The sequence below is a fragment of the Pseudorca crassidens genome, chromosome 5 (genome assembly GCF_039906515.1).
Source record: "Pseudorca crassidens isolate mPseCra1 chromosome 5, mPseCra1.hap1, whole genome shotgun sequence".
Classification (NCBI taxonomy): Eukaryota; Metazoa; Chordata; class Mammalia; order Artiodactyla; family Delphinidae; genus Pseudorca; species Pseudorca crassidens.
The window spans coordinates 20,023,692-20,046,280 of record NC_090300.1 but is presented as its reverse complement, the minus strand read 5'-3'; the positions used below and the strand labels follow the sequence as shown (position 1 = coordinate 20,046,280).

General features: G+C 36.5%; 1 protein-coding gene and 1 long non-coding RNA gene across 3 annotated transcripts in view; one reads left to right on the top strand and one right to left on the bottom strand.

The window, feature by feature from the left end:
* The window catches only part of LOC137224683 (uncharacterized), a 141,634-nt gene that overhangs the window by 22,567 nt on the left and 96,478 nt on the right, over nt 1-22,589 (top strand). The gene's annotated exons all lie outside the window — the stretch shown is intronic.
* On the bottom strand, nt 9,480-11,270 carry LOC137224679 (small integral membrane protein 15). The gene has a single exon (XM_067737467.1). The coding sequence runs from the start codon at nt 11,039-11,041 to the stop codon at nt 10,817-10,819; it is 225 nt and encodes a 74-aa protein (XP_067593568.1). The 5' UTR covers nt 11,042-11,270; the 3' UTR covers nt 9,480-10,816.

Below are 22,589 nucleotides of genomic sequence, written 5' to 3'. Positions count from 1 at the left end.
CTTTGTTGTATTGTCTGAAGTCAGGGAGCCTGATTCCTCCAGCTCCATTTTTCGTTCTCAAGATTGCTTTGGCTATTTGGGGTCTTTTGTGTTTCCATACAAATTGTGAATTTTTTTGTTCTAGTTCTGTGAAAAATGCCAGTGGCAGTTTGATAGGGATTGCACTGAATCTGTAGATTGCTTTGGGTAGTAGAGTCATTTTCACAATGTTGAGTCTTCCCATCCAAGAACATGGTATATTTCTCCATCTATTTGTATAATCTTTAATTTCTTTCATCAGTGTCTTATAATTTTCTGCATACAGGTCTTTTGTCTCCTTAGGTAGGTTTATTCCTAGATATTTTATTCTTTTTGTTGCAGTGGTAAATGTGAGTGTTTCCTTGATTTCACTTTCAGATTTTTCATCATTAGTGTGTAGGAATGCCAGAGATTTCTGTGCATTAATTTTGTATCCTGCTACTTTACCAAATTCATTGATTAGCTCTAGTGGTTTTCTGGTAGCATCTTTAGGATTCTCTATGTATAGTATCATGTCATCTGCAAATAGTAACAGCTTTCCTTCTTCTTTCACGATTTGGATTCCTTTTATTTCCTTTTCTTCTCTGATTGCTGTGGCTAAAACTTCCAAACCTATGTTGAATAAGAGTGGTGAGAGTGGGCAACCTTGTCTTGTTCCTGATCTTAGTGGAAATGCTTTCAGTTTTTCACCATTGAGGAGGATGTTGGCTGTGGGTTTGTCGTATGTGGCCTTTATTATGTTGAGGAGTGTTCCCTCTATGCCTACTTTCTGCAGGGTTTTTATCATAAATGGGTGTTGAATATTGTCAAAAGCTTTCTCTGCATCTATTGAGATGATCATATGGTTTTTCTCCTTCAATTTGTTAATACGGTGTATCACGTTGATTGATTTGCGTATATTGAAGAATCCTTGCATTCTGGAATAAACCCCACTTGATCGTGGTGTATGATCCTTTTAATGTGCCATTGGATTCTGTTTTCTAGTATTTTGTTGAGGATTTTTACATCTATGTTCATCAGTGATATTGGCCTGTAGTTTTCTTTCTTTGTGACATCCTTGTCTGGTTTTGGTATCAGAGTGATGGTGGCATCGTAGAATGAGTTTGGGAGTGTTCCTCCCTCTGCTATATTTTGGAAGAGTTTGAGAAGGATGGGTGTTAGCTTTCTCTAAATGTTTGATAGACTTCGCCTGTGAATCCATCTGGTCCTGGGCTTTTGTTTGTTGGAAGATTTTTAATCACAGTTTCCATTTCAGTGCTTGTGATTGGTCTGTTCATATTTTCTATTTCTTCCTGATTCAGTCTTGGCACGTTGTGCATTTCTAAGAATTTGTCCATTTCTTCCAGGTTGTCCATTTTATTGGCATAGAGTTGCTTGTAGTAATCTCTCATGATCTTTGGTATTTCTGCAGTGTCAGTTGTTACTTCTCCTTTTTCATTTCTAATTCTATTGATTTGAGTCTTCTCCCTTTGTTTCTTGAGGAGTCTGGCTAATGGTTTATCAATTTTGTTTATCTTCTCAAAGAACCAGCTTTTAATTTTATTGATCTTTGCTATCGTTTCCTTCATTTCTTTTTCATTTATTTCTGATCTGATTTTTATGATTTCTTTCCTTCTGCTAACTTTGGGGTTTTTATGTTCTTCTTTCTCTAATTGCTTTAGTTGCAAGGTTAGGTTGTTTATTCGAGATGTTTCCTGTTTCTTAAGGTAGGATTGTATTGCTGTAAACTTCTCTCTTAGAACTGCTTTTGCTGCATCCCATAGGTTTTGGGTCATCATGTCTCCATTGTCATTTGTTTCTTGGTATTTGTAAATTTCCTGTTTGATTTCTTCAGTGATCACTTCGTTATTAAGTAGTGTATTGTTTAGCCTCCATGTGTTTGTATTTTTTACAGATCTTTTCCTGTAATTGATATCTAGTCTCATAGCATTGTGGTCGGAAAAGATACTTGATACAATTTCAATTTTCTTAAATTTATCAAGGCTTGATTTGTGACGCAGGATATTATCTATCCTGGAGAATGTTCCATGAGCACTTGAGAAAAATGTGTATTCTGTTGTTTCGGGATGGAATGTCCTATAAATATCAATTAAGTCCATCCTGTTTAATGTATCATTTAAAGCTTGTGTGTCCTTATTTATTTTCATTTTGGATGATCTGTCCATTGGTGAAAATGGGGTGTTAAAGTCCCCTACTATGAATGTGTTACTGTCGATTTCCCCTTTTATGGCTGTTAGTATTTGCCTTATGTATTGAGGTGCTTCTATGTTCATACATAAATATTTACAATTGTTATATCTTCTTCTTGGATTGATCCCTTGATCATTATGTAGTGTCCTTCTTTGTCTCTCCTAATAGTCTTTATTTTAAAGTCTATTTTGTCTGATATGAGAATTGCTACTCCAGTTTTCTTTTGGTTTCCATTTGCATGGAATATCTTTTTCCATCCCCTTACTTTCAGTCTGTATGTGTCTCTAGGTCTGAAGTGGGTCTCTTGTAGACAGTATATATATGGGTCTTGTTTTTGTATCCATTCAGCCAGTCTGTGTCTTCTGGTGGGAGCATTTAGTCCATTTACATTTAAGGTAATTATCGATATGTATGTTCCTATTCCCATTTTCTTAATTGTTTCGGGTTCGTTATTGTAGGTCTTTTCCTTCTCTTGTCTCTCCTGCCTAGAGAAGTTCCTTTAGCATTTGTTGTAAAGCTAGTTTGGTGGTGCTGAATTCTCTTAGCTTTTGCTTGTTTGTAAAAGTTTTAATTTCTCTGTTAAATCTGAATGAGGTCCTTGCTGGTTAGAGTAATCTTGGTTGCAGGTTTTTCTCCTTCATCACTTTAAATATGTCCTACCACTCCCTTCTGGCATGCAGAGTTTCTGCTGAAAGATCAGCTGTTAACCTTATGGGGATTCACTTGTGTGTTATTTGTTGCCTTTCCCTTGCTGTTGTTAATACTTTTTCTCTGAATTTAATTTTTGATAGTTTGATTAATATGTGTCTTGGCATGTTTTTCTTTGGATTTATCCTGTATGGGACTCTCTGTGCTTCCTGGGGTTGATTGACTATTTCCTTTCCCATATTAGGGAAATTTTCAACTATTATCTCCTGAAATATTTTCTCAGTCCCTTTCTTTTTCTCTTGTTCTTCTGGGACCCCTATAATTTGAATGTTGGTGCATTTAATGTTGTCCCGGAAGTCTCTGAGACTGCCCTCAGTTCTTTTCATTCTTTTTTCTTTATTCTGCTCTGCAATAGTTATTTCCACTATTTTATCTTCCAGGTCACTTATCTGTTCTTCTGACTCAATTATTCTGCTATTTATTCCTTCTAGAGTATTCTTAATTTTATTTATTGTGTTGTTCATCACTGTTTGTTTGCTCTTTACTTTTTCTATGTCCTAGTTAAATGTTTCTTGCTAAACTGTGCTCTCCCACCTCAGAGGCACAGGCCTGACACCGCCTGAGCACCAAGAACCTTTCAGCCACACAGCTCAGAAAAAAACCAAAGAAATAAAAATAAACTTATTAAAATAAAAAATTAAAAATATATATGAAAAATAAAAAGTAATTTAACCAAAAAGACAAAAAGGAAGAAGAGAGCAAGCAAAACAAAAAACAAATCCACTGATGATTAGTTCAAGATGGAGGAATAGAAGGACGTGCTCTCACTCCCTCTTGCAAGAACACCAGAATCACAACTAACTACTGAACAATTATCGACAGGAAGACACTGGAACTCACCAAAAAAGATATCCCACATCCAAAGACAAAGGAGAAGCCACCATGAGACAGTAGGAAGGGCACAATCACAATAAAATCAAATCCCATAACTGCTGGGTGGGGGACTCACATCCTAGAGAACACTTATACCACAGAAGTCCACCCATTGGAGTGAAGGTTCTGAACCCCACATCAGGCTTCCCAATCTGGGGGTCTGGCAATGTGAGGAGGAATTCCTAGAGAATCAGACATTTATAACTAGCGGGATTTGATTGCAGGACTTCTATTGGACTGGGGGAACAGAGAATCCACTTTTGGAGGGCACACAGAAAGCAGTGTGCGCATTGGGACCCAGGGGAAGGAGCAGTGACCCCATAGGGAAGTGAACCAGAGAAACCTGCTGGGATGGGGGGTCTCCTACAGAGGCTGGGGGTGGCTGTGGCTCACTGAGAGGAAAAGACACTGGCAGCAGAAGTTCTGGGAACTTCTCATTGGCTTGAGCCCTCCCAGAGTCCGCATTTTAGCACCACTGAAGAGCCCAGATAGGCTCCAGTGTTGGATCGCCTCAGGCCAAACAACCAACAGGGAGTGAACCCAGCCCCACCCATCAGCAGACAAGTAGACTAAAGTTTTACTGAGCTCTGCACACCAAAGCAAAAGCCAGCTCTCCCACCACCAGTCCCTCCCATCAGGAAACTTGCACAAGCCTCTTAGATAGCCTCATCCATCAAAGAGTAGACAGCAGAAGCAAGAACAACAATCCTGCAGCCTGTGGAACAAAAACCACATTCACAGAAAGATAGACCAGATAAAAAGGCAGAGGGCTATGTACCAGAGGAAGAAAAAAATAAAACCCCAGAAAAACAACTAAATGAAGTGGAGATAGGCAACCTTCCAGAAAAAGAATTCAGAATAATGATAGTGAAGATGATCCAGAACTTTGGAAAAAGAATGGGCAGAAAGATCGAAAAGATGCAAGAAATGTTTAACGAAGACATAGAAGCATTAAAGATCAAAGAAACAGAGATGAACAACACAATATCTGAAATGAAAAATACACTAGAAGGAATCAATAAGCACAATAACTGAGGCAGAAGAACGGATAAATGACCTGGAAGACAGAAGGGTGGAATTCACTGCTGTGGAACATAATAAAGAAAAAGGAACGAAAAGAAATGAAGACGGCCTAAGAGATATCTGGGAGAACATTAAACACAACAACATTCACATTATATGGTTCCCAGAAGGAGGAGAGAGACAGAAAGGACCCATGAAAATATTTGAAGTGATTATAGTCATACACTTCCCTAACATGGGAAAGGAAACAGCCACCCAAGTCCAGGAAGTGCAGAGAGTCCCATAAGGATAAACCTAAGGAGAAAACCGCCAAGACACATAGTAAACAAATTGGCAAAAATTAAAGACAAAGAAAAATTATTGAAAGCAGCAAGGGAAAAATGACAAATAATGTAAAAGGGAACTCCCATAAGGTTAACAGCTGATATCTCAGCAGAAACTCTACATGCCAGAAGGGAGTGGCATGATATACTTAAAGTGATGGAAGGGAAGAACCTACAACCAAGATAACTCTACCTGGCAAGGATGTCTTTCAGATTAGACAGAGAAATCAAAAGCTTTACAGACAAGCAAAAGCTAAGAGGATTCAGCACCACCAAACCAGCTCTACAACAAATGCTAAAGGAACTTCTCTGAGTGGGAAACACAAGAGAAGAAATGGACCTACAAAAGCAAGCCCAAAATAATTAAGAAAATGGTAATAGGGACATACATATCAATAATTACTTTATATGTGAATGGATTAAATGCTCCAACCAAAAGACACAGGCTCGCTGAATGGATACAAAAACAAGACCCTTATATATGCTGCCTCCAAGAGACCCACTTAAGACCTAGGGACACATTCAGACTGAAAGTGAGGGGATGGGAAAAGATATTTCATGGAAATGGAAATCAAAAGAAAGTTGGAGTAGCAATTCTCATATCAGATAAAATAGACTTTAAAATAAAGAATGTTACAAGAGATAAGAAAGGGCACTACATAATGATCAAGGGATCAGTCCAAGAAGATATCACAATTATAAATATATATGCACCCAACATAGGAGCACCTCAATACATAAGGCAGCTGCTAACAGCTCTAAAAGAGGAAATCGACAGTAACACAATAATAGTGGGGGACATTAACACCTCACTTACACCAATGGACAGATCATCCAAACAGAAAATTAATGAGGAAACACAAGCTTTAAATGACAGAATAGACCAGATGATTTAATTGATATTTCTAGGACATTCCATCCAAAACCTGAAGATTACACTTTCGTCTCAAGTGCACACAGAACATTCTCCAGGATAGATCACATCTTGGGTCACAAATCAAGCCTCTGAATTCTAAGACTATGCTACATCTCTGCATTTTGAAGTTACTCTTTGGTGCCCTTAAATACTACTTTGTAATTTCACTCACAAATAATTTACTTATAGAAAAATATGTATTTTCCTAGGTTTTTCATATTTCCTAGCTATTGCTATGTTTTATTTTTTCATATTACATTTCTAAATGGTTAGTACTTGTATTAACACTCATATGTCTCATACTTTGTAGATCTCCTGGATATTTTAGGCAATGGGATAATGCAACTATGGAGAGTTTTATCTTTTCCTTTCCAATTCCTATATCTTTTATTTCATTTGGTTTTCTTATTGCTTGTGCTACAACTTCCATTATAATGTTGAATAGAAGCAGTGGTAGAAGATGGCCTTTTCTTGTTCCTGAGTTTAATGCTTTTCCTTCAGAACTTTCACCGCTATGCATGATGTTTGTTCTTTAGTGGAATGCAGAGAGGTTTCCTTGTTAATTGTTGGTTTATTAATACTTTATGTATTTTCTTGCATCAATTTTGGTAAGTTGTTTTTTAAAGAAAAGTATCCATTTTACCTTAGTATTTAAATGCATTGGCATACAGTGCAGTATTCTTTATGATTTAAAAAATCTCTATCATTATGCCCTTCTATTTTGGTTCTTTCTAATACTTTTTATATCATTTTTTTCCTAGAGGTATTTTGCTGAATATTTATCTATCTATTATTGATTTCAAAGAACCTGATTCTTATGTTAATTATTTCTATTCTTTTTAATTCATTAATATTTGCCTTAATCATTATTATTTATTCTTTCAATTTACTTTAGGCTTAACTTGTTTTCAATCTTGGCTTTTTTTAATAGGAGTATTTAAATTTGAGTTTGTAAATTTACTTCTAAGAGCTAACTTGTATTCCTAAGTTTTGATATATTGTATATTCATTTTTTCTTGATTGTAAATAGCTTATAATTTTCATTATGATTTCCTCTTCTTTAACCCATGAATTATTTTCCCATTATTTTTTAGTTTAAAAAACTGTTCATTTTCTTCTTTATTATTAATTTGTATGTAAATCACAATGTAGTCAGAAATAGTCTATATTAATTTTTTAACATGTTGAGACTACTTTTGAAAATTAATATATGATCATTTTTGGCTAGTGTCCATGTGTACATAAAAATATAAAACTTCTCTTGATGAAGTCATGGATCTCTGTTTATCTATTAGAATAAAGTTCTTAATTGTGCCGTTCGTAGCCTCTATATTTTTACTAATCTTAAATTTGCTCAACTATTGTTTTTTAAAGAGAGTTTTGTTAAATTCTCTTACCATGGTGGTAAAATTTATCCATTTATATTTATAATTCTAGAGGTTTATTTTGGATCATATATTTTGAAATTATGTTTTCAAGTGCATTCAAGTTTATTATTATCACATATTCTTATTTGATTGTTTCTTTTATCATTATGTGGCACCTGTCTTTATTCCTATTAAAAGCAAACACTACCAATTTGCTTTATTTTTGTCTTAATATTTTCTGACATTAATAGAGTCATTAACTTTCTTTTGGCTCAAGATTGCATCATATATATTTGTCAATTGCTTTATTTTTAATTTTCCACCTTTTAATTATGTTTCTTATAAGCAACATATAGCTTATATAGTTAGTTTTTTAAAAATCCAAACAGAAAACTACTTTTTAATATAGAAAGTTTAAATTTATTTACATTTATTATGATATATATGATTTATGGTTAATTGAGTAATTATAATTACAAATAAATTTTTTCAATTTGTATTTCTATTATATCCATAGTATTTTCTACTTTTTCTTTTTTTATTTAAAATTTAGAGTTCTTCATGTTGAATTCTTAAGACCTTCTTTAGTGATGGACATTTTGCTTCTTCCATTTCTTTTCTTTTTCTTTTTACTCTTTTTTTTTTTAATGCTTTACATTTAGAAAAAACCAAAATGTTAGATTTTGCTTTTTCTAGGATTCCAATTAGTTGGTTAGTAGACTCTCTAGATAGGCATTTTTTTTTTTTTTTTTTTTTTTTTGCAGTTTTTAAAAGAGTTATTCTGGGTAACAGTAAATGGGATTCTTGTAACCATAACAGTATGTTACAATAAAAGATTGATTTTTCTGAAGACTCTCAAAACTCATAATACACAGTCCCCAACTTAATTTTTCAACTTTACGATACACATTCACATTCAACAGAAACGTTGTTTGAGTTTTAATCTTTTCTCGGGCTAGCAGTGTGCAGTAGGACACTTGTGATGCTGGGCAGTGGCAGGGAGCCACAGCTCCCAGTCAGCCATGCAATCACAAGTTAACAACCGATACCCACACAACCATTCTGTTTTTCACTTTCAGTACATTATTCAGTAAATTATTTTCAGCTTGCAATGGGTTTATCAGGATGTAATCCATTTTAAATCGAGGTAGCTCTATAGTCTCTAATTTACACCACACCCCAACACACACAAACATATAGACACATATTATAAAACCTTGTTGATCTCAAATGTATAAAAAGGCTCCATAAATTTTGGGAAAAGCTGAAGAAACAATAAATGGCCTATGCCAAACAAATACAAAATTGTATTAAGACTAACAGGGACTATAGAAAAACCTATTTTAGTTAAATACCTTTAAATTGTCACAATGAGCAATGAAACCATAGCTTTAGTGGATAACTGTAAGTTTTGTTTAAATTTCAATGACAATATAAAAAGCATTATCCTAGATCACCTGAATAACTAATTTGTAATTAAACACTGAATTATTTCAGTGCTTGGAGCTGCAATGTGTTGACCACACTGGCACCAAGTAGGAACTGACAACCTAAAATAACAGTAATAAGTATTGTTCAACCAGTCCATAAACATTCTCAGAGGTCCTTAGGTTCTCATATTTGAGAAACATTGCTCTCAACTTTTACAAGTACAGTTGACCCTTGAACAACATGGGTTCGAACTGTGTGGGGCCACTTATACACAGATGTTTTTAGTGGTCAATACTACAATACTACATGATCCAGGGTTGGTTGAATCCACGGATGAAGAACTGTGGCTACAGAGGGACCTCGGAACTGCAGATATGGAGGACCTGCATATAGGAAGGAACAATGTATACGGAGGGTCCACTATAAATTATACAGGGATTTTCGACTGCAAGGGAGGACTCATGCTCCTAACCCCACAAAAAAAAACAAAGCCCAGCGTGGTGTTCAGGGGTCAACTGCATGCTTATCTATAAATGAAATTTGTAACCCTCTGAAAAGTCTAACTTCTATAACATATTTAACTTGAATTATTACTCCTCCCCCCACAAAAAAAAAACAAAGCCCAGGACCTCTTTATAAAAATGTATCAAATTTATTTCAATATCTAGTTTCATTTTTAAGTTAAAACTTTTAGACAATTTTTTTGTAATTTAAGATTCATTATCAGGGGTGAGGAAAACATTAATAAGCTATTAATTACTGACAACAAAATTATTAACCATGCATTTATAAAAGCCATGTTAAAGAGTAAAAAGTTCCAGTTATACTACTTAACTGAAGGAAATATCCTTCAGCCCTTTATTTCTAACTATAACACATTCTAATTTTGACATGATTTACACCTTTTTCACCCAACTAACACTATGCTAAACAAACTTTTTCCAACTGTTAAGCCTTTCTTTACCATTTATGAAATATGACTTAACTGTTACTCTTTCAAAGTTCCTTAAAAGAGATTTGAATTTTAATTTTCACCATGAACCTGTTTGATCAAAAAAGTAAAGGACATCACTACCACATGAATTAAAGAATGGAATGAAAAACAAAAGTGGTATTATATAATCAGCAAATTATTTGATAAGACATTTTAACTACTTCACATTTCTACTTATAGCACAAGTGAGAATGAACTGGTTCCAAGGTACTACAAGGTTTGGCATTTTTACTCCAAGCTTTAAATCATAGTGTTGATCTAAAGTCATCTCTAAGAAAATGGCAGTGTTCATAAGTACAAAAATTGTTATATCCAGTAAGTGGTATTCTACATGGTCAAGATAATAAGAGAATTCTTTATAAAATTAGATTTTTAAAAATGCAGAATGTCTGGTAATTACCAGTATCTCAAAAGCTAAAATGAGAAAAATACAGAAAATAGAAGTACTCGTTGAATAATACTTTGCTTTGAGGAAGCCAGAAATGATTCTATTTCAAGAAATAAGTAATAATGATAAAAGATGTGATTAACACACTGTATCTCTTTTAAGCCAAAGCATGCTTTTCACCTCAGGACAATTCTGATTTTTACATTCTTAATCTCCTTTGTCCAGAACAAGACCCCATTTTAAGCCATTATTTGAATAGAGTCCATAATCTAAAGCCATTTTTCTCCACAGGATGTTTTCACTGTAGTACATATGCTGCAAAAAGGCAAATGACTAAGTCAGTTATAAAGAATCTGTAGCATAATAAATGCCAATTTACAGTAACTGTCAACAGACTTCTACACCGAAGCCTAAAAGTTGCTATAGTACAGGTGAGAACTAACATGATTCTTCCACATGCTCAGACTTCGTTTACTAAATAATACTGTCACAAGATCTGAAAAGAAACCTTAATGGGTCCTTCCAAAGCTGCATAATTTTCCAGATGATTTTCCTCTGGTTGCAGAGCCAGAGCAGTTCATTCCTTCAATCCTTTTTTAGTCGTTTAGCTTTTGCAATATTTTCTTGACGTTTTTGTTTCTTCTTTTGCTCCTTTTCCCTGGCCTCGATCATCTTGGCCAATTTCCAAGACAGTACAGCACTTGCTAGAAACAATGGAGTTAGGGCCAGAATAACTGTTGTAAGGAAGCCATATGGGTCCTTTGCAGCCCATTCCACAACATACTCAGCCCAAGCCTTTATATCAAACATCTTTGTAGAGGCCTTATGCTTTGAGTAGTGATCTCTAACTTTGTCCTGGGATTATTAGCCAATCACAATTTCAGATGACCCTTGGTTGGCTGTCTTCTTTAGCTCTACCATACACTTCTGAGAGAATGCTTAAATTCTATATACTTGGGCCGTCGGCGCCGTGGCCGCCTCCGCCGGGCACGGGGGCAAAACTGCGGCTGCGGCCACCACCGGCCTCCCCTACAGCGCACCCGAGCTAGATAGGCATTTTTGATCTCATTTTTTTCTCATATTTTGTCCCACACAGTAAAGTTTTGTTGGATTTTCTTCTCCAGCCCTTCCATTTATGTATGTAATGTAGGTGTGTACGTATCTGTATGTGTATCTGTGTACCTATCTGTCATAGTATAATGATATTTTTTCATCAAAATAGACTTTTTTGTTGTTCTGCTTTTATTTAGAACAAGCTATCTTTGGTCTCTGTGACTATACAGACCCAATCCCTGGCTTACAGTGGTTCAATTTGTGATGTTTCAGCTTTATAATGTTGCAAAAGCAATACTCATTTAGTAGAAAATGGACTTTGAATTTTGAATGTTGACCTTTTCCCAGGCTAGTGATGTGCAGCTCCCAGTCAGCTACACAATACCGAGGGTGAACAACCCATGCACTTACACCATTCTGAACCCATACTACCATTCTGCTTTTCACTTTCAGTACAGTATTCAATAAATTACATGAGATATTCAACACTGTACTATAAAATAGGCTTTGTGTTAGATGATCTTACCCCATGGTAGGTAAGTATTCTGAGCACATTTAAGATAGGCTAGGCTAAGTCACAGGTTAGGTGTATTAAATGCATTCTCAGCAACAATATTTTCAGTTTATGATGAGTTTAGCAGGACTTAACCCCATCGTAAGTCAAGCAACATCTGTACCACTTATTATATTATTATATTCTTTTCTGTTCCCTAAATTATCTCAGGGTCCAGTTTTTGTCTTGATTCTTGTCGTGTATGTGTGTGTGTGTGTGTGTGTTGCCGGTTCCCTTTTTACACCTGTTAACCCTCGGTTGTCCACTTGTGTTTACAACTGAAGCGCTGGGCTGTGGTTCTTCTGCACTGGTGAGCAGGCGTGTTTCCTTAGAGCAGAAAGTCTCTGGAGGTCTGTGCACAGGGGCCTAACGTGGGACTGTTTGCTTTAAGATAAGAGGGCAGCTTGTCAGCTTTCTCCTTTATGACACTAACACTCACACTAAAATGTTGGCTTTTGCTAATTGTTCATTCCTTTTTGTTAGATAAGAGGTTGCTTCTTTCTGCCTGGAGGAAAATATGAGGCCTCTGCTCATCCAGATGGGAGCAGAGGAAGTGGAGGGAGGAGAAGTTGATTCGTGAAGCTGTTCCTTACTTGTACCTTTAATTCGCCCCCACCCCCGGATTTGTCTTCAGCAGCACTTCAGCTCCCTATGGTTCTGTGGGGCAGCTCTGACCACAGCATATTCTGTACTGTTCACATGGCTTTATCTGATGCTTCAAAATTCTCCTTTTTCTTTCCTCTTCAAGAAATTAGTTGAAACGTCTTTTGATGACCCCAGCATAGATTATTTTCAGTGTTGTGGGTTCATCTATATTTTGCTTTTTGAACACTTCTGTATTATCATTTATCAGATTCTGAGAGGGAGGGAGAGCTGGTGTGTGCTCAGTCCACCAATCTGAACTTCCTTCTATTATTAAATATTAATATTATAGCATCTCCACTGATCTTTTCCTATTTCCAACTCTTCATAGGATGAGGTCAACCTTCTCTTGGTTTAGGCCATTTGCTATATCTTAGCTCATGAGGCCGTCTCTTTTCACTGCTCTGGGATCCTCTTCCATCTAGTATCCTCTCGACTCTCTCTGTCCTTCATTGTGTAAACACCTTCTGTTCTCTCCAATTTTTCTTTTTCATTCTCCTTTAGGTGGCACCTCATCTCTTTCTATAAATTCTCATCCAAGCTTACCAGTGGTTGACTTTCCTTCCTGACTTTACAGATGCTAAAACTCAGTGCGGTCTAACTCCCTCTCTCTCTCTGATGCTGCTTGGACAGACCTCACTGACCATCTTTACAGTGTCAAATGCAACAGATAAATGTAAATATTCTTTGTGTGACCCTGTTAACCACACCTGACATTATCTTCACCCTGGGCTTCTAAGCAAGCCTGTGTTCTACCATTTTTACTCCTTCCTCTCTTACCATTTTATCAAATTTCTCTCTCAAGCTCCTTCTCCTACTACCTCTTAAGTGTTTTTACCCAGAGTCCATTCTTGGCAATTGTTCTTAAACTTTTTGACGGCCTGAGTATTCTCACCCCTTCATCCTTTTTCATTGTTGTATCTTTTATTTGGGTGCTGTTCTTTCTAAATCACATCTGACAATAATATCATTTATGTTTATTGCTCATCCTGTGCTGACCCTATGCTAAGCATCTTCATGCACTATCTTATTGCACCTTCACAGTAACCCTAGGAGATAAGCATTATCATCTACATTCTACAGAAGAAACTGACACTTAGGCTCAATAAGTTGCCCAAGTTACACAACTAGAGAGTGAAGAGCCAGGAGTTACATCAAGTGTGTTTTCCTGGAAGGCAGTGCTCTTATTCTTTGGGTTGTGTGCCTTCACAGTCCCCTCGTCCCTTCTATGCAGATCACGGGATTCATGTACGCCTTGCTGGCCATCAGCCTTCATGGATGCCAGGCACAGGGTTGACTTTCTACTTTGGCATATTTTTTCTAAAACAGTCACAAGTTTTCCTCTGAGAGTTTCCTGCAATTCAGTGAGTCAACATATTCTCCGGTCTTTGCTTGCATTTCTATTTCTTAATAAAGTAGGGTAAGCACACAACACACAACACTCACACACACCCCTATTCTCTTAGGCAAAGGTGTATATTCATAACCATATTAAAAGTGCCATTCATTCATTTAAAAAAAATCTCTGTATTGTGGTGGTTCTAGGCAAATAAAGGCAGGAATTGAAATGATGAGAGGCATTTTAAAATTAATTCAAATTTATACTTTGGTCCTTTACATCCCATGCTTTGATGTACAGATACACGTTACATGGAAGATTCTCAGAAAAGAAGAGAGAAAATTGTGAGATCCAAGGACCACTGGAAACAAGAGCCCAGATAGATAGCTCCCATGTAAACTTTCCTGGGGGCAATACTTTTCCAACTGCTTGATGCTGTTCTTGTCCTCTATGCTCTGTTTGAGGTCTGCAGCAGCATTCCCATCTTTCAACGTGGGATCTCAGATAATGAAACCTATCTAGTGTCTTTCCAGTTTCCAGATTACATTGACCAGTAACCAGTCTTGGGACCTCTCAGGAACTCTGTCTTGCTGCCTCTCTCACACAGTGAAAAGATGCTGCTGGGCTTTTTGGACCAGCTCTAAGCACTTGTTTATCTCCTTGGCCTCTTCTCTTAATCTCCAGAGTGTGCCCAAGTCTAACGACAAAGAGACATAGAATCAGAATAGCGAACTGTATCACATTTATATTTTGTCTTTCTGTTTTGTCCTGGGCCCTTACCTATGTGTTTCTTCATTTTATTTGCCAGTTCCGTGGTGCATGGCTGTGCACTGTATCACTCCTGGGGTTACCATCTTCTTGGACTGCAGAAAAAGCAGTACCCTCTGTAGTGCAGTGTGTTGACACCTACAGGTCTTTCCTGAGTGGGAAGCTTGACACCAGTTTGTGAATTAAGAAGTGGAGAAGAATGTAATGGCCACCACTATGCTGCACTAAATTTTGCAGAGTTAATTTTATCAAGGGATATGAATTGTTTTAAGGTACATGTTGGGGTACTCACCACTATATGAATGAGGAAGACATTGAATTGTTTTAAGTGGACATGGAAGGCTTTCATTTTGACAATAGCTTTGTTAGATATCCATGGATGGAGGGAATAATAACAATAGTAAGTGAGACATTTGAATTTAAAAATCCTCTCTCTATTAACTCTTTAAAACACTCTCTCATATTAAGAAAAGACAGTATATCTCAAATTTTAAAGTACAAGAATATTGATCTTGTGGACGAAACAAGAGCAATCATCAGAGCATATCCCATGGATCAGAATGGGGAATAATGTCATATTTCTTTGAATATTGTGTAAAGTTTTAATGAAAATGCTGTATAGTGACATACAGTATATAGTGATAGGTCTGTACCTTTATCCCAAATATCTCCACAACCAAGGCCAATGTTTATTCATTAATTCATTTAAAAAATTGTTGAACATTAAGGATAAGGGACAAAGAATGATCCCTGTAGTACTGAAGCCAAGTGGAATACTACATATTAAGATATGAGGCTTTGAGAATGTACAGTACACACTTTCAGTACATATTTCAAGAAAAAATTTTTAATATTTTTTTAAAGTTTCTGTTGATAGGAGAGAGATGTAGAGTTCAGAATAAGAAAATATTCATGACTGAAAAAATAACCTGGCGCCATTTTACCTTAACTTATTTCTAGCTTCCTTTCAAAGGAAAGGCTACACGGTCAAGACACCCAAGGTTATCACTACAGTCTTTGGGAATTTCCTTCCTATTGCCCCTCAGTAACTGCTCCAGAGACTTCTTCCATCATTTCTCCTCAATCCCTCTCAGGTTAAAGAATTTTCATCACTGAGAATTCTCAAAGTAATACTTCACAGGAAATTACCAAAGAAGAACCCAGATCTTTGAGTAATAGAACTGTTATTATAAAAGTTAAATACCCTCCCACCAAATTACTCCTTTGTAAAAGGTTTATCCTTAAGACTTTAAAACTTTTAAATAAATATAGGCTGAGGCCAAAGGGGGGAAAAAAATGTTCAGTGTGGTGTAGGCAATGTTAAAGCAGAATTTTGAAATAGAATTTTCCAGCTACCAATTAATATTGCAGAAGTAATGAGATATTTGAATTATTGAAATATTGCAGAATGTTTTCATTTAGGCTTTGGCATCTGACACTATCCAAGCATAGCTGGTCTCAGGAAATGTATCCCTTATTATTAGGGACTGGCTCGTTACAAATCAGATTGATTTGTGAATCGACCTAAGCAGTTTATAATCTTAATTTTTCATCATTCATATCACATTGTCATAACTGCTATATTTCAAAGAAAAATGATCCAGATCCCCAAGTCCTAAAATGGTTGATATGCTCAGAGAAATTCAACAAATCCTCTTGAGGTCTGACTAATTAATCAATTCTGTTTACCTCAGAAACTAAAACCTTAAGAAAATCTGACACTCTTTGGAATTTTGAGTTTGGGAATTTCAATGTAACCAGTGTCATAGGATGCCAGGATTCACTGTGTAAAGCCAGAATTTAATCAATGTTGTAAAATCACAGCATTCAGATTGTAGAGAAATAAACACCCTAATGTCTGTCAAGGGAGTGATGGGGCTAATTCATGAAAGTCTAGCTGGGACTGCAGAAAGGTTGGTGGCAATTTAGTTTTGTCTCTGTTTTTCAATCTCAAAAGTTAGAAAGTAATCTCTGTCCCCATTTTGGGGAAAGGGGGTTCTCTAAAGAGATGCTGTGGACACAGAGATGAACTACCCAGATCATCCCAGAAGACAGTCTCCAGCTGTCAGCTTCCCAGGGTTTGATGAATCTGCAGAGAGGCAACTTGCTCAAATACACATTTTTTTCCAGGCAGAACACAGCCAATGATTGATCAAGATGGGGTATAAAGACCCAGCCATTTTGGCCCGATGAGGTTACTTCTAATGGTCTGTATACACTCCCAAGCTCTCACGGGGACTTCTTCCTCTGCCCCATCCTTCTTCCTCCCCTTCCCTTCCAAAGATGTTTATACCAAATTCCGTCTCGGTATCTGACGCTCGAGAATCAGACCTTCAACAAAGGATAAAGTGACATTCTGAGATGTATACTATCCTGTGTTAGTTTGGGGGAATTATGAAAAACACACAGCCACACGCAATTAAGAGAAAATCTATTATCAAACACAAAGAGACAGACGGGCAAATTAGAAACTGTTGAAATCTTCCTATCTTTCTGTAGCACTTCCTCTTTTACTGTAAAAATCGCCAATTTAAACAGTAATATTTTTAAAAGAGAATTCGATGAAAAAGGATCAAAGCAGCTGAAAAAATATTGTAATGTGGAAGCCTTGGAAGAAATATACAGAATTCTAAGAATATGAAAGGGATTGCAGAAAACACTTTCATTAAATCAAGCCAAATAGAAACCATTTTGATGTGAATGACCTATTGAGGATTGTGTCTTTGGATGAACAATTTAATGAACTTGTTATTTAATTAGTACTTACAATGTGCTGGGCCAGCTGTTAGGTGCAGCAAGAGTTACAACAAAGTGAGCAAGAGGTTTGTGCTTTCCAGACACAGAATCAAATAAAAGAACCTGTTAGTTGCATTTAAAATGCTGTAGGATTCCAGAGAGAGAGACAGACAGACAGAGAGAGACAGAGACAGAGACAGAGATTGAAGTTTTGTTTGAGGGAAGAAGAAAAGCTTCATGGAGTAGATGTATCTGAAAGAGGCTATAAAAAAATGAGTAAAATTCTGCCAGTTAGGATTGAAGGGATATGGAGTGAAAGGTGAGGCAATAGCATGAACAGTGGAAAGGAAGTATTCTGCATGGGGTGCTTTACTTGACTTCCTTTGGTCTCAGTGTCTCACACACAGAGAGAAATAGTTGGACAAGATTAGGGCTTTTTGAACTGCATCTCTTGAAACACAGTTAACCCATTAAATAGTTCTTCTAGGTGAAGATAGAGGATAGTCTGTTCTTGGAGGGTAGTCCTTGGAAAAAGGACCTATAGTCTATCAGCACAGATACTTGAATTTCTTGCAAATGTGCATAGATTAGGAAGACTTGTTCTCTTTTTCTTTTTAAAAATTCAGGCCCAAGCTTGCTCTTTCAAATAAAAATGTATGCGTGAGTACACTACCACAGCACGAGGGTGCTAAGTCCAATGAAATGTTAGCCCGGATGTCTCTGCTCTGCACGTGTCCACCAGCGCCCAGCAATAGTTGTGCAACAGCGAGGGAATGGGTGGAATGCTAAGTCGTGATGCGTTCTTTTACAGGTTTTATCTGAAGGGTCTGTAAGCTACTTGTCTTTTATTTTGGTGAAGGGGAATGTGAGCAGATGGCAGGTATTGTCGGGGATTTAACTTTGAAATTAAAAAGGCCAACTGCCTCCTGTTTCCAGGGTCTAGATTAGAGCAAATTGAAGAGTATTCTTAGAGTGTGAGGCAAAGTGGCAAATAAAGGTTACTGTTTGCAACCACATATCTTTGTGAAATTGTGTGATTTTTAGCAAAATACAAAAGTAACTGAGATGTTGAGGTTGGTATGACTGCAGTGTCACCTATAATATCACTCCAGTTTTCAGTTTCTTATGTTATCAAAACTGGCTCATTGCTCCCATTTAGTGATGTTGAAATTTTTAAAAGTTATAAATTTGGATATGTTTAACATCTTCGCACAGAAAAAGCAATAGTTCCGGCTGTTTTAAACAACTGGAGCCCTATGGATAATTTTACTTGAAAAAAATGACTGTTTTAACAGTTTAGAAGCCTCTATGAGATCCCTTCCATATAGATAATTTAATGATCTCTTCTGATTTTAAAGAATTCCCTATTGCTAGATGTGTATTTGCAAGAAGTAAATGGATGAAAAAGGGTCCTCATTATTATTATACATAAAATAAAAACAGAGCAAGGTGGCTTTTTGTTGTCACTACTAAAATTTTGATAGATAAAAAAAATAAGTGAAACAAAAACAGTGCAATTATCATGGTTTATGAAGGAAGATTAGTGAGCACCAACTCATGTCTAGAACAGTAACTGACACATAGTAGCTGTTCATTCAATATTTGTTGGATGAATGAGGATTCAAGGATATTAATTCCTAATGGGGATGAAAAGGAAAAGCCAAATACACAGCAATCAGGGTTGTAGAGATTTTTTATTTGACTAAAAATAAGCAGAGTATAAATCAGTATAAAGAAGTTTCAAAATATTTGAAAATAAAGTGAGAATAACAGTGAGCTCAATGAAAACTTGAAGTTCTTAAGGTATCCAAAATAAAGTTTCATAGCTAAAGAGAAGTTTTGAATAGCTAGACTATAATAACAATTTTTTATATATCTAGCATTTGGAGCAAAACTAGAATATATTTTAAAATTAAAGAAAAACCTGAACACTTCATATTTCAGAGTAGAATTGAGGAAAAGAGAAAATGTAACAAAACCTACAAATGAAGGGATAATTAAATGTGATTACTAACATTTTAGTACAATGTAGATAGTAACTTCCAGGAAGCCTATTGGAAAAAAATTGAATAGCAGAATCATAAGAGAATCATAGGAGAATATCTACAAGGAAATTGCAGTTATGGAAATCAATTAAAAAAACCCATCAATTTCTAATGAGCAATGCCTCTCCCTTGGGAGAATTAACCTTTCCAAAAAGAGCACTTTCTATTGTTAATTTGAATTTTATTTCAAAAATTTATTGTCAAAATGTGATTGTTGAGAGCCGTTAAAAATGTCAGGAGATTGTTTGCTTTATTGTTTTGTCAGCTCTTCCAATCATATTTAACTTAATGTTAGTTAAATATCACAAGATGTACTTAGTGGTTATCTGTCATTTTATGGGGGAGGGAGTACTCCATACCATCACTGCATCTTGCTGTGACTCCTCACTGCCCTTTCAGGAGTCTTCTGCTCCCCCTTCATTGTGTGTGGTCTTGGTGGGAGTTGATGCCAGCCTCCCCCAATGGACACCCCCTCCTGCCTGTATGCAAGGAAGCCAGGAAGAGTATAAATGCTCTTGCTACCTGGCTCTTCGCATCTCCCAGGGTCTCTCCTTAGCCAAAGCCTCTGCCCTCCCCTTACTCTCTGACTCCCCTGCAGATTATCAATGAATTCTCTTTATCTTAAGTTAGCCAGGGTCATTTTATGATGCTTGCAACCAGGGCCACTGAACATTGCAATATTTATTTAGAAAAGACAATGGTCATCTAAGACTCATAGTAATATTAATCCTTTAGACCTTGGACAGTCTTTAGTGACGCTTTAACCAATCCACACATTTTGTGATTGAAGAAGCAAAGGTTAAAGAGTATTGTGGGCTGAGCTGTGTCTGCCCAAAATTCGTGTTGAAGCTGTAACCCCTGGTACCTTAGAATGTGACTCTATTTCCAGAGAGGGCCTTTAAAGAAGTAATTAAGTTAAAATGGGGTCATTAGGCTAGGCCCTAATCCATTATGACTGGTATCCTAATAAAAAGAGGAGATGAGGACGCAGAAACACCAATCCTGTGCGTCCACAGAAAGGTGAACGTGTGAACAGGCAGAGGGAAGGTATCTGCTATAGACAATATTTGTGTCCCCTCAAAATTCCTGTGTTGAAACCTAATCACCAATGTGATGGTATTTGGAGGAAAGGCCTTTGAAAGCTAACTAGGTCATGTGGGCTCTGCCCTCATGAATGGGATTAGTGCCCTTATAAAAGAGACCCTAGAGAGTTCCCCTGTCCTTTCCTCCATGTGAGGACACAGTAAGAAGACAGCACTCTATGAACCAGGAAGCAGGCTCTCACCAGATACTGAATCTGCCTGTACCTTGATCTTAGACATCCGAGCCCCCCAGAGCTGTGAGAAATAAATATTTGTTGTTTAAGCCACTCAGCCTATGGTAGTTTTAAAATAACAGCCTGAACTGACTAAGGGTCCAAAGAGAATTGCTTCAGAGGAAACCAAACCTGATGACACCTTGATCTTGGACTTCTAACCTCCAGAACTGTGAGAAAATAAATCTCTGTTGTTTAAGTCACCCAGTCTCTGGTAGTCTGTTATGGCCGCCCTAGCAAACTAATACAAAGGAGTGATACTGGTTATCCAGTACTACACTGTTAGCCACAGCAAAGTTGTACCTGAATCCAAATCAAAAACTTCCCTGGCAAGTGCTTACGCTGATCCACGCTCGCAGCAGTAAACTTGGGTCATACGTATTATGGTTACCATAAATGCTATTTCTAGCAAGATTTTGGTTAATGATGCAATTAGCATGGCATTTCCAGTTACACTTAATAGTCTGTAAAAATGGCTCTAAATCTGAAACTGGATACAAGAATATGGCAAATCATTATATTAATATTCACACATAAAATGCCTGTCTATTTCCAGATTCCCAGTTCACATGATTTCTAAAAATCTATTAAATTTGGATGAAGGTTTGTTTTTCAAGACCCACATTCCAGAGTATGAGTCAGTGGGTCTTAAGAAAAGACCACACTCAACTGTGATTATGGAAATAAATTACATTCTAAGCTTTGACTAAACAGCTTTACAGCTTCTGCCAAAGTCCATAATCAATCTTTTCCTTAACTTACTTTGTAACTTAAATGCTGTTAAATGTTACCAAAGGAATAATGCTAAATATAAATACACAAAAAAGAAAGGAAATGCAGCCTATACTTAATTCAGTGGAAAATCAGGGTGAATAAAAGCCTCTCTAGGGTGATGAATTGATTCAATTAACTGTCATAGTTAAATTAATCCCATTAGAGAAACACACACTATCTAATGCTCTACCAAAAGTAACTTTCTAAATGGCTCTGTGGTCTCCCAGCAATTAATATAATATAGGTAGGTAAACACACATCCCCTAAAGCATTTTAACCCATTGTATTTCGAAGGAGGCTTGATCAGAATATTCTTATTTTCTGGTCCATCCTTGAAAGAAGCTCAATACCTGGGATATCATTGTCAGGTGAATCACCCTCAGAAGTTTATAAAAAGAAATTTCCCTTAAAGCTATCCTCACACTGAGTAAATACCTTTCCCTAGCTTTTATTGTGTAGTCCATCAGCAGGACACATATACTTGTATGAAGGAAAGCGGGACTTCTCTTCAATGAATTATGTGGAAAAGAGAAAGGCAGCCATGCCATGCCTTGAAAACTTCTACAGGAGGTCTGAAATGATGAAGATTTGAGCATAGTGCCCTAGAAAACTAAAATGGGTGACATGTCCTAATGCAAATATGTAGACTTCTTGGAAATTAAAATTTAAAGCAACACCACTTAAAATAGCACCAAAAATATAAAATTCTTAGGGATAAAGCTGACAAAGATCTGTAAATTGAAAACTACAAAACATTGTTTAGAGAAATTAAAGAAAACTTAAATAAATTGAGAGATGTTCTTTGTTCGTAAGATGGAAGACAATATTATTAAGATGTCAGTTCCTCCCAAACTGATCAATAGAGTCAATGCAATCCCAATTGAAATACCAATACACGTTCCTGTAGAAATTGACAAACTGATTTTACATTTCGAACAGAAATGCAAAAGACCTAGAATAACTAAAAGGCATGAAGTTGGAGGACTAATACTATCTGGCTTTGAGACAAATTATAAATATGTACATATAAAACTGTAAACGTATCACACAGGGCATCAGTGGCATCAAGATAGGTAAATGCATTAAAGGAAAAGAATGGAGCCCAGAAGAGACCCACAGGTATGTGGACGCTG

Bases quoted from the DNA above. Each gene is read 5' to 3' on its own strand.
- LOC137224679 (XM_067737467.1), bottom strand. From the start codon at position 11,041: ATGTTTGATATAAAGGCTTGGGCTGAGTATGTTGTGGAATGGGCTGCA.